At 39.0% G+C, this 13,404-nt stretch overlaps 1 protein-coding gene across 1 annotated transcript; it reads right to left on the reverse strand.

The window, feature by feature from the left end:
* Nucleotides 1-5,445: 5,445 nt before the first annotated feature.
* Nucleotides 5,446-7,253, reverse strand: LOC132037124 (uncharacterized). Its single transcript, XM_059427584.1, has 2 exons — nucleotides 7,067-7,253; nucleotides 5,446-6,077 (listed from the first exon to the last, which is right to left on the reverse strand). Exons 1-2 carry the CDS (start codon nucleotides 7,251-7,253, stop codon nucleotides 5,446-5,448), a joined length of 819 nt encoding a protein of 272 aa, XP_059283567.1.
* Between the last annotated feature and the right edge of the window lie 6,151 nt (nucleotides 7,254-13,404).

Consider the following 13,404-nt stretch of genomic DNA (forward strand, 5'->3'; position numbering starts at 1 on the left):
TACAATTGACACAAGCTCAATTAACTTGGAAATGTATCTTCTTACAAATATTGAAGATCCGTTTATCATTAATTCAAATCAAATAGTATATATGCGACAAACATTCATTATAAATTATTTTCTTTTTTTAACGGACTCAAAAAAGTACGTGAACAAAAAGTTCGAAGGACAAACTTCATGACACGATCACCCTATTTAGTTCGGCTATGATACGATATGTATTTTACTCAAAGTTTTATCCCTTATAGTTTAGTCCTAATTTTCTGTTCTATTTCTTTGGCACCCTAATTTTAGAGGATAATATTGTCATTTCTATAGGAATAGGGTTCTTGATTTTGAAGTGTATAAATGTCTTGCTTTGTATTCATTTGAGGACTATGAATGAAAAACCTATATTATTTTCTTTAGTTCCTTCTCTTCTTAGTTTTAGTTAGCTTCTTCTTCCTCTAAAATTCAGTATTTGTGTCAGTGGTATTAGAGCATCCATCCTCGGACCTCTATTTCAATGGATATCGGTAGATTTCTATCACCATACGGTGTTTATAATGATCCACGAGCAAGGCATCCATGGATGAACACTATATCAAACGTTCTAGCTAGTGCACCAGATTTCAGACACCAAATATTCCACAGAGTTTCGGTAATACACCATATTAAGGTACTAATCCTTATAGTTATTATAATACCGGGTATGGGGCCTGCTATGTTGGGCATCAGCAACAATTCCATCAAAACCCTTTTATACACCTCTAATTTCAGTCCACACTATTCACAAGCCACCAATTTTCAGCCTTCTCATCATCTCTATCACTCATTGGAGTTCACCCATTTTTAGACCGCTAGGGAACTTCTAGATAGAGGCTATGCGATGGGTTCCCAATCAGGTAATTGATAGTCGTCTTCGCCGTTTCCAACTAAACAACTTCCCAAAAACACTACTGTTGCTGGTTCTATTCGAATCGAACTTCTGATTGTTGAGAGTATTCCAACTGTTATCGACAATAGCTCCTATAATTTCACCAATGCTACCATATATGAGTTTTCTCTAGAGCGGACAGGAATGGTCGAAGAGTTCGACTGTTATACCCCGTACTTTGTACATTGGAATATTCTAAGTCGGTTGCGACAAGTTAAGGATAAGGTTGTAATTTTTTTCGATTTTGTTAAGAGTGCATAAGTTGCATATTCATCTTTTTATTGGTATGGGATGTTAAGGGTAAAATTGGAATAAGGAAAATTTGGGGTCAAAAGTGAATTATGGAAAGTTAAGCATTTCATGAGAATTTGGGGCTAGAAGTGAAATTTTGGAAAAAGAATATTTCATGAAAATGGCCACATGTGGCCATGTGTGAGATGTGGGCCATAGGGACACTTGTGCAAATTATATATGATGAAAAAGATGACAAGGTAAGACAAATTATTCATCTTTTATTACTTAAGAAAAGTCTAAAAAATTGGAGAAAAAAGGAAGGAAAACGGCCACACCCCTATATATATATATATATATATATATATATATGGACATGTGACGGAAAAAGCAAGACAATTTATCATTTTCCACTCAAGAAAGTTCAAGAAACATGGAGGAAAAAAATTAAAGGCCATTCGGCCATGAAGGAGAAAAGAGGAGACCAAAAATCTTCTCCAAAAAAATTATTTCTTCTAGGTTTCCTACTAATTGGAAGGTCCTAATCAACATGGAGTGGTTGTTGGAGCAAACAAATCCTTGGTTCTTGCAAATCTCAACCCTAGCCAAGTTGAAGAACAAGTGGAAAAAGGTGAGGTTTAATCTTCTTTACATGACTTGTGGATGATTTGTGTATGTTGTGAAGTGTGGAAAATGAATGAAAATCATGAAAATAGGGATGTTGAAGTGTAGCCGTGTGTGTGTGTGTTTGGCCGTGTGTATGTAGAGTGGTGATGGAGTGATGGATTAATTGTATTCAACATGTTTGTGTGTTGTTGTAATGTGTAGAAAATGGATGAAATTCATGGAAATATGGAAGTTGGTATGTGGCCGTGCATATGTGTTGTTTGTAGAATATGATGAACTAATTTTATTTAGCATGATTTGGTTGTTGTTGCATGGATTCCATAATGAGAATGATGGTTTAAATATTTAAATGGAAGTTGGAATCGTTTGTAGGTTGTTGGAGAAGATAATGTAATTTTAATATAGTTCTTGTATTATTGTGGTTAATGTTGTTAATGTATGGAATGTTGGTATAGTTTGTGAATTTGGCGGAAAGAAATGTATTGTTGTTGTTCTTATGGAAATTTGAGGTTTCGGGTTTCATTATATAGTGGATGGGCTGATTTGAATGTATTGTGAATTGTCCGAAGCGTTCTTGAATTTTGTTACGTGATCTTGGGTTAGTTTTGAATATGCGATCGTTGATATTAGTTTGAATATATGAAGTTGAATTGAATATGCCTGGATGTTGTCGAATTATGTAGAAAGGAGCTATTAATGTTAGAATGTGTTTGGAATTGCTATGGATATTGTTGATGTGGTTGTTGGTATTGTTGTTGGATATTTGGCCGAGTTGAATTCTCGGGGTGTTGAATTTACGGAAATCTTTGCCCAAATTTTTGTAAATAAAGTGCGAGTTTAAAATGGGATTCCGAGTTGCCTATGACTAATGTTTGGTGTCTAATGACGTGTTGTAGATTTTGAGAAGCCAAGACTTGAGTTTGGATTAGCTTAGGAAGCAATCAAGGTATGCAAAGCTCACCTTTCCTTCTTTTGGCATGTCTTAGATATGGCTAGGTTGTGATATGCTATGAGCTTCAGGGGTAATTCTATTCTTAAAAATCCGAGTACGTTTATGAGTCGTATTTGCTTTTGATGTTGGCATCCTTATATGGTTAAACTATGGTTTATACGTCTTTTGTATGACTAAGTTTCAAAAGTTGCATAAAAGTTGGTTTTTAAAAAAAGAGTTTTGTTCCTAAACGATTCCGAAAACTACGAACGTCCGTAACTTTCACAAACAGAACCGGATGGCCTTGATATGCTCAAAAATGATTCCATGATGTATGACGACTATGTTTTCCATAGGCGGGCCGGCTCGGTCGACAACCGTTCGTGGGTCCCGCGACTTTCCTTATGTACTTCTGACGATTTTTGAAAGGATATGATATGACTATTATTCCGATTTCAAGTACGATCAGTTTACTTATCTTTGAGTTTGTAATAATGATACGGTAACATATGATGACTATGATTTTCGCAGGCGGGCCCGGATGGGGCTGACGCTCGTCCGTGGGTCCCGCGATCTTCTTCTGTACAATTCTGATGGTTTTTGAAAGAATTCAATATGACCACCTTTCCGACCCCCGAGTATGATTATATGTTATATGTATGTATTCTGGAATACGATCAGTTGGAATCGGAGTTGGTGGTGGGGCAAACCCAATGGTGGGGCAAATCCAGTGGTGAGGCAAATTCCACACTGGTTTAGGCAAATTCCACATTGGCTTAGGCCAATCCCACATCAGTTAATGTCAGCTCATACGATAAGTTATGATGTTATGATGTGTCACGGTATGTATATGATGATTTGTGCATATGGTTTCTCACTACTCGCTCGTGCGAGCTGTTATTATCTCTTTCACTTTGCGTCCGGGACGGGCATGTATTCGTGCACTTCATTGCATTGTTCACCGCGTCCCTCGCCTGGGGATTGGGCACGTTATATTTACCGCGTCCCTTGCTAGCGGGGCCGGGGCACGTTATATGATATGATGATATGGAGGAAGTGGCCAGGATGGCATATGATGATTACCTTTACCGCGTCCCTCACTAGAGGGCCGGGGCACGTTACATGTACATGCATATGATGATTTTACTTACCGCGCCCCTCGCTGAGGGCGGGGCACGTTATATGTATATGATATGATGATTTTACTTACCGCGTCCCTCGTTAAAGGGCGGGGAACGATATATGTATATGCATCGACGGTTTTACCTACCGCGTTCCTCACTAGAGGACGGGGCATGTTATATCTATGTACGTGTACGAGATGATTTTCGACTGCGATTCCTCGGTCCGCGATGAGCTGAATATGGAATTAATATGTATAATTTATGGTTCAAAAGCAAGTGTTATGAATTCGGTTATTGTATTAACTTTTCTCGTTCTCCTCGTTTCGGTACGGTTACGTTTACGATATCCCATGCTTTACATACTCGACATATTTAAATTTCGTATCGACTCCCTTTCTTCGGGGGCTGCGTTTCATGCCGCGCGGTACCCACGATGAGTAGATGATGTTAGCGGGAGGTGTTCCGGCGGGATTGGCGAGCTCCGTTCCTCGGTCTTCTGAGGCCGCCGAGTCTGAGTGCTTTTGTATGGTATCTGAGATGTTGGTAGAGACTTTGCAAACAGTGTCGTGTGTGTGAAATGTCGATTTTGTAAGCGGCTATGTAAGCCGATGTATTATTATGCATTATGTTATGAACCTCATATGTTTACAGATTTCATACGATGCTAGCTTTATTTGATTTGAAAAAAAAAATGATGAAAGGCATGTTTGTTTTCAAAAAAAGAAAAAATTTCGTAACGTGCTGATGTTATGTTTTGCGGGCCCAGTATGAGTATTACGGAAGTCTGCGGGTTCGCTCGGCCCTAGGTAAGGGTCGGGTGCCCATCACACCCTATCAGATTAAGGGTGTGACACTGACCATGGCTTGGGTCATCCAACAAAGAACCTTGAATCGTCGTTCTCCCATTTCGTCGAAGCTCAACAACATCAAACCTTATCTTCTCTTGCCTCAGGGCTTGTAACTAATTTGGACTCTTTTCAAGAGGTTAGCGTTTCTGAAACTCTTGATTTTAGCATCAATATTGTGTGCAACGAAGATAATGGTCCCACAAATTTGGAGTTGGTGATTGATGCAGATGGACTAGAGGATAACGGAGTAAACAATAATGAGATTGAGTTGTCTGTGCAACCTTTGTCCCTTGCTATGTATAGCCAAATAGGTTTTGGAAGCCATGAGCAACATATTTTTGATGAAATGCCAACTAGAGAGATAAATGACTCTTTTTAAAAATTAGTTTTTGTCTCTGAAGGATAACTAGATTGATACAAGAGAAGACACAATTTGATAACCAAAGTTCTATATTAACTAAGACCTTCAAATTGCATACAACTAAAGCACCAAACTCCTAGGATGACCTCAACGGACTTTTAATCCCAAGCAATCAATCCTCTCAACAATGTTCACAATCAAAAGCTTCACAAGCTCTCTACTCTCAATGAGTTCAACAATATCAATATTCATAAAAGTTTAACTGGGGAAATGTTTAAGTCTACTACTTATACTAGGGAAATAAGGAAGAAAAGCTATCTATTACAATTATACCTTTAATGAAGTAAGGGCCTTGTTTAGTTAGTCTTCCTTGTAAATGAAATTTGAAAAAGGCTTGCATTTAAGTATTAGCCTATTTGCAATGCATATCCATCTTCGCCACTCTTCTCCATACCTTCCTCCGATGCAATCATCAACACTTGGAATCCCCGGGAAGGCTCTAGAGTGTACTCAAGTACGTCCCTCTTCATGAACAACCCTTGCAATGCTTGAAGCCCACGGGCTTGGCTCTTTGTAAAAGGCCTTGATGCAACTCGGTTTGTATCATGCTCCCCTTCTTGAAAAGAATTTTTCCTCAAATTTAAGGGGTCACCATCATCCACATCCATAGGCGAGAGATTACACACATTGAAGGTGTTATGAACTTGATATTCTGGATGAAGATCAATCTTGTATGCATTCTCATTGAGCCGCTCAAGCTCCTCAAATGGACCATCTCCTCTAGGCATCAACTTGGTCTTCCTTTTGTTGGGAAACCTTTCTTTGCGAAAATCTACCCAAACCCAATCACCCGGTTCAAGTACAACTCTCTTGCAACCCTTGTTTGCTTTATTGGCCGTCTCTTGATTCTTCCTCTCAAGGTGAAGCCTCACCTTCTCATGCAACTTCTTCATATTCTCTTCCCTTTTGTTTCCATCTAAACTCAAAACAACATCTTGAGACAAAGGGATGAGATATAGAGGGGCTAGTGGGTTAAAACCTTAAACAACCTCAAAAGGAGACATGCCAATAGTACTATGAATGACTCTATTATATGCAAACTCAAATAAAGGCAATTGATCTTCCCAGGATGACAGTTTTCCCTTAACCATGGCCCTAAGCATAGAACCCAAAGTCCTATTCGGAACCTCGGTTCGGCCATCGGTTTGTGGGTGATACGAAGTAGAAAACAACAATCTAGTCCCAAGTCGTCCCCACAATTCCTTCCAAAAGTGGCTAAGGAACTTAGAGTCCCTATCACTCACTATAGTTTTGGGAATACCATGCAATTTGACCACATGTTAAATAAACAATGATGCAATATGAGACGCTTCATCAATCTTATGACATGCGATAAAATGAGGGATCATTGAAAAGCGGTCAACAACAACAAAAATGCTATCTTTGCCCCTTTTAGTCCATGGCAAGCCCAACACAATCCATATAAATTTCAAGACAAGGTCTTTGAGGGGTAGGAAGAGGGGTATACAATCCATTGGGAAGAAGCCTATACTTAGCACCACGACACTCAATGCATTGACCACAAATTTTAGCAACATCTCGATGTATATTAGGCCAATAAAATTGCTCCTGAAGAATCTCCAAGGTTTTATCAATCCCAAAATGTCCTATTAATCCCCCATCATGTGCCTCCCTCACAAATAGTTCCCTCCAAGAGCTCATGGGCACACATAGTCACCGTTCTTGAACAAGAAACCATCAAATTTCGAATAGGGAGTAGAAGAGCCATCCATCTTTCCCTTTCCCATTCTTCGCGAACTTGAAAGATTTTTCAAAAAATGGGGTCCTCGGGATACAATGTCTTCAAGCTTTCAAAACCCATCAATTTGGAAGACAAAGTTTTTATCAAAATATGTTTTCTAGAGAAGGCATCCGCCATTACATAGTCCTTCCCATTTTTGTATTGTATTACATAAGGAAAAGTTTCAAGAAATTCAAACCATTTGGCATGCCGTTTGTTCAACTTACCTTGGGCCTTCAGATGTTTCAAGGACTCATGGTCGGTCCTAACAACAAACTCTTTAGGCCACAAGTAGTCTTGCCAATTACCCAAAGCTCTAATCAAAGCATACAATTCAAGATCATAGGTGGAGTCATTCAACGTCGCGCCCTTAAGCTTTTCACTAAAAAAGGCAATGGGTTTTTGGTCTTGCATCAAAACGGCACCGATACCTACTTTACTAGCATCACACAATTTTAAAGATTTTGTCAAAATAGGGTAATTGCAACAATAGTGCGGAGCTAAGCATTTGTTTTAAGGTTGCAAAAGCCCTTGCTTGCTCCTCACCCCAAGAAAAAGGCTTATCCTTTCATATTACCTCGGTCAAGGGAGCGGCTATGGTACTAAACCCTTTAACAAACTGCCTATAGAAACTAGCCAATCCATGAAAACTTCTCACATCACCAATGGATTTAGGAGTTGGCCGATTCTTAATAGCGTCTATTTTGGATTCATCAACCTCAACGCCCCTTGAACTCACAACATATCCCAAGAAAACAACTTCATCAACACAAAAAGAGCATTTAGCCATATTTCAAATGATCAACATGATTATCTATGGTTTTATTATACACCAAGATATCGTCAAAGTAAACAACCATAGATTTTCCAATAAAAGGTTTCATCACAGGATTCATTAAGCGCATGAACGTACTAGGAGCGTTAGTGAGACCAAAATGCATCACCAGCCATTCATATAGACCAAATTTGGTCTTAAATGTCATTTTTCACTCATCTCCGGGTTGCATCCAGATTTGACAGTATCCGCTCCTAAGATCAATCTTAGAGAATATGCATGAACTGTTCAATTCATCAAGCATGTCATCAAGACGAGGGATAGGATGATGATACTTTACCGTTATCTTGTTGATGGCTCGGCAATCAAGACACATGCGCCATGATCCATCTTTCTTTGGTACCAAGATCACCGGCATGACACATGGACTTATACTTTCTCGCACAACTCTCTTTTCAAGGAGTTCATCCACTTGTCTTTAAAGTTCCTTGGTATCCTCCGGTTTGGCTCTATAAGCCAGTTTGTTTGGCAATTGTGATCCTGGGACAAAGTCAATTTGGTGCTCAATTCCCTTAAGCGTGGAAATCCCTTTGGGAGTTCCATGGGGAACACATCATCATAGTCCTGCACAAGAGAAGAAATAGAACTAGGCAAAGAAGAGGTTAGTTCGTTAGTGTGCAAAGCATAATTCCTATGTGTGAAGAGGATCATCGATTGTCGCTCTTCCAACTTCTCCCTAATCTCCTCTAGATTTTCCAAGAGGGCCACCTTAGCCTTTTCCTTTGACTCCTTCTCCTTCAACTCCCCTCTTGTGGATTATTTCCCTCACTATTTCCTTATAGAACATAACACATGTTTGAGCCTATTATGTATAAGTGTGTACCGATTGGTTCTTCCATGCTTGGTCGACCTATCATATTGCCTAGGTCTTCCAAGTAAACGGTGAAAAGCTTCCATGGGAACAACATCACAAATGATTTCATCTTGGTGCTTTCCAACTTTGAACTTGATAGAAGCTTGTCGAGTCACCTTCAACTCTCCACATTGATTGACCCATTAGAGTTTATAAGGATGTCCATGATTAGTGTTGGGGAGTTTCAAGAAGTCAACCAACATAGTGCTTGCAACATTAGCATAACTCCCACTATCAATGATTATGACACAAACATTTTGGTTGATGACACACTTGGAATGGAAAAGATTATCTCTTTGGCTAGGATCATCCATGGCTTTGCTTATCATTATTCATCGTACCATATAGTTCGGGATGGTGACCTCCCCTTCTTGAGGCTTGGCCATATATAACCCTCCTTGCCAAACAAATTGGAACGGTAATTGTTACACCTCGGATGTTTCATGTCGTTGTGTTGTGAATAGAATAATGTCACACCCCAACTTTTGATAGGGCATGATGGGCACTCGACCCTTACTTAGGGCCGAGCGAACCCGCTGATTCTCGTGATACTCATAATCTTACTGGACTCTTAAATCATGAAATGAATGCATAATGTAAGCCTTTAAAAACAAACATGCTTTTCGTCTTTTTCAAATTAAGTAAAATCGGTAATCGTATGAAATCTGTAATATAATGCATAATGATACATCGGGTTACAGAGCCGCTTACAAGACTGACATGTTATATACGTGACTCTGTCTGTAAAGTATCTAACATAACTCAAGATGCCATAACATAGATACTCTGACTCGGCGAAGACTGCAGGAAATGGAGCTCGCCAATCCAACGGAACATCTTCTACTAATATCCTCTACTCATCCGTATACACTCGCGTGGCATGAAACGCACCCGAAGAAAGGGGTCGTACGGAATATGTACCGAGCATGTAAAGCATGAAATACGAAGAACAGGATCTTACTGAAATAAGGAGTATAGAAAATCATAAGGCTTGCTTCTGAAACGTAAATTGTGCGTATCAATATCATAGCCAACTCATTATGGGACTTAGAAGCATAAGTGAGTAATCATCTTGTACGTATGCATATATATAACGTGTCCCGGCCCTCTAGTGAGGGACTCGGTAAATAAGATCATCATATCATCATATCATCATGTCATCATATATATATATATATATATATATATATATATATATATATATATATATATATATATATATATCGTATATATATATATATACCGGCCCTACAGTGAGGGACTCGGTGAATAGAATCATCATATGCCATCCTGCCACCATCCCCATATCATCATATCATCATGTCATCATGTCATCATGTCATCATATATATATACCATACCCGGCCATTTAGTGAGGGACTCGGTGAACAATGCGGGGAGTCGTGCACGAATACGTGTCCCGGCCCGGACTCGAAGGACATATTGAGGGTACGGCACGAGCGAGTAGTGAGAAACCATATGCATATAAATCAACTTTTAAGACTCAATAGATAAGTAGACAAATCAACGCTCGAGTATCAAACGTTAGTCATGATAAATCCGTTTTAAAATGCCATTAGAACTACATTAAAGAAAATCTCAGGGATCGTAGACATGTATCAAGTCAATCCGAGCCTGCCCATGAAAGTTACGGGCATTATTCGCTATAGAATCTTTTACGAACGTATCAAAGCAATCCGAACCCGTTTATGAAAGTTAGGGACATATCATTATAGAATCCTTTAGCAATAGGAGCTCTTTATGCATCATTCAATATACAATCATACAAAAGACTTGAGGGCAATAGCTCGAATATATTAGGAATGCTAACATCAAGAAATGAATAAGAATCGTAGACATGCTCGGATCTTATGAATAGTTACCCCGAGGCTCGTGTCGTATCTTACTTACATCTAAGACATGCCAAAAGAAAGAAGGGTAAGCTTTACATACCTGTTCCACCTCTTATTAGCTACGCTTATTCGTCCAAGCTCGCAAGTCTACATTTAAGAGGATTTACACAATCATTAGACTCATTATTACACGCTTGTCTTAGTCCTTCAAATAAATTCATTTATAGTCTGCCGAAATTTCGGCAAAGATCTCCCCGTTTATATGCCTAGCCCCAAATTCCAATTCAATAACCAACAACATCAACAACAATACCAATAGTAATAACATCATTTCCAACACAACATATGCCATAAAACATCCCACACACTGTTTTTCCCATTTTCTCAACCAACCAACTTGCGATAGGACTAATTAATAACTTTATTTCCGTAAGGAAGCCGAAATTAATACCAACAACATCGATAAAAACATCTTCAATATCCTACAAAATAAATACATATATTTTTATCCAAATTTCTCTTCAAGCCTAAATTCATAATCCGACCACACCAACAAACGAATTTATCACACTATTCCCTCCGTTCTAATCTGTTAAAACTCTGAATAAGCTTGTTAACAATGAAAAGGAACCTTAATCTTACCTCAAGTGTGCAGCTATCACGTCCACCCTCTTCTTCTTGGTTGATTTTTAGCTCAAATTGAAGACAACGCGACGTACGACACTTTTCTCTTCATGGGCTTCGGAATTCGGGGCTCAGATTTTGGTCAAAATTGGTTTTTCTCTCTAGCTCTCCTCTCTTTTTTCTCCAGAATTTTCTGGGTGTTTTGGTATGAAAAATGAGGAGAAAAGGCTGAAATTTTACTTAAAAAGGTGTGGGTAATGGGCCTGACCCGGTTGGGCTCGGGTTGGGCCTGGCCCACTGACCTTTTTTGCCTTAAAACGTCCATATCTCCTTATCCTGATGTATCCTATGAACCCACGACCTATGGTTGGAAATATATTTCAATTATCTACAACTTTAATTTTGGGAGTTTTCCCAAATTCCAAACTCATAATACCGTTTTGGCCCCTCGACGTCAGATCACCCAAAAACGTTTTCTTAAATCGTCCTTTTGGAGGGCTTACACTCATTTTTGGCTTATGGGTCCTTCTTAGGACTTGCTCAACTTCACATGTGCTACCCATATATCTTTTCATATGTCCTTTATAAAATCCCGACATGTGGGCCCCACCTTAACTTATGGTTACGAGGGCTATCATCAGGTAACTTGTTAGCTGATTTACTCCACGTTAATAAGGACCTTCCAATTGGTTGAAAAGCTAGAAGAAAATTATTTTTTGATCAATATTTTGGATCCCAAGTTCGGCCAACCTTGGCCGAATTGTTTTTTTTTTTTTTTTCTCCTAGCTTCTCCAAATTTCTAGAGTTGTAAATGATGAATAATTCTTGTTTTGTCATCAACCATCTATGTATATATATATATGTAGCCTCTACAAATACAAGGTGGACACATGCCCCCCCTTATGGCTTAAGACAATTGGCCAAGCCATGTGTGGAACCCACACACCCACACGGCCACTTGTGGCCTTTTCATGAAATATATTTTTCAACTTCTAGCCCCTAATTTTCCTTAATATTTCCATCCAATAAAATTCATAAGCAACTTGTGCATTAAACAAAATCGAAAAATAGCCTTGTCCTTAACTTATCGCAACTAGCTTAAAATATTCCAATGTACAAAATACGGGATATAACATCCTTCCCCCTTTAGAACATTCGTCCTCGAATGTTAAACTGGTCTCATAAGGTCTTATAAAGATCTCAGGGGGGTTTCCTTTATTACTATAACATGCAGTCTCATCGACCAATCATATTTCTTCTTCATCTCCTCTTCAGCTTCTCAAATCATCTCCTCCCTGTTATTGTTCCGCCACAATACCTTAACAGAAGCCACGTCTTTAGTACGCAGCCTTCTTATCTGACGATCCAAAGATAGCTACAGGGTTCTCCTCGTGCGATAGCTCTTCCGTTACCTTACGAACAATGTAATAAGGTCCAATATATCTTGGGCTAAGCTTCTCCTTCTTGTCGAATCTCATTACCCCTTTCATGGGTGATATCTCCAAGAATACCCACTCGTCAATCTGGAATCCTAAGTGTTGACGTCGATTATCTGCATACGACTTCTGTTGACTCTGAGCTGTTAATAACCTTTCCCGAACAAGTTTTACCTTATCAATGGCTTGCTGAATCATATCTGGCCGATTAACTTAGTTTTCCTAACATCAAGCCAGCCAAGGGTGATCTGCACTTTCTGTCGTACCGCCTCATGTATTTCTTCTCGACACCTCTAAAAGATTTTAACTGTCACTCTACCTTTTGCTTTTAGTCTCTACCTTTGGAGTTGGTTATCAAGTAGCGATGAAGTCCCCTCATATAATAACTTTACCTAGCCGCTCCCGGCTTTAACTATCATCGGCTGGTATAATTCTGAAAGAATTTGGCATATAAATTTACCCTCTTTTGGTAACCAGCTAGTTCTTATCATCTTACTTAAATCGTCTTATAATCCCCCTTTACTCAACTTGTAACATTCTAGGCACATTATCTCGTGTCATCTCTTTATCTTTAATTCAAACTCTTCTGTTGTCCCTTTGCTCAGATCTTGCTCTCAACTTTCCTGTCACACATGATGTTGCAATCTTTACGCGAATAGACGAAGGTGCTCAAATTATCCCAAGAAATACCTTAGCGTGGCTTCACTAATTCTTATGTGTTACTTTGTCTTCGCCTTTCTTATCTTACAACCGGTATCGGGATAGGTCTTTGGTTCAACCATAGCCATATCCTGTTTGTCCTCAGTACTAATTCTATCTTGGTAATTTAGCTTAAACCATCTTCACATCTTTCCTTAATGCACCCAGAATCTCGTAACCATATTGTTATTACTGAATCCAAACTTTTCTCATTAAGTATTTGCTTGGTCTCATCCCTAGCATATAAATATTCATAGGTAACATA

The sequence above is a fragment of the Lycium ferocissimum genome, chromosome 11 (assembly GCF_029784015.1).
Source record: "Lycium ferocissimum isolate CSIRO_LF1 chromosome 11, AGI_CSIRO_Lferr_CH_V1, whole genome shotgun sequence".
NCBI lineage: Eukaryota > Viridiplantae > Streptophyta > Magnoliopsida > Solanales > Solanaceae > Lycium > Lycium ferocissimum.

Coding starts and splice junctions, on each gene's coding strand:
- LOC132037124 (XM_059427584.1), bottom strand. CDS start 7,253: ATGCAAGACCAAAAACCCATTGCCTTTTTTAGTGAAAAGCTTAAGGGC. Junction 6,078..7,066: donor GAAACATCTGAAGGCCCAAG/GTAAGTTGAACA, acceptor AGGTTGTTTAAG/GTTTTAACCCACTAGCCCCT.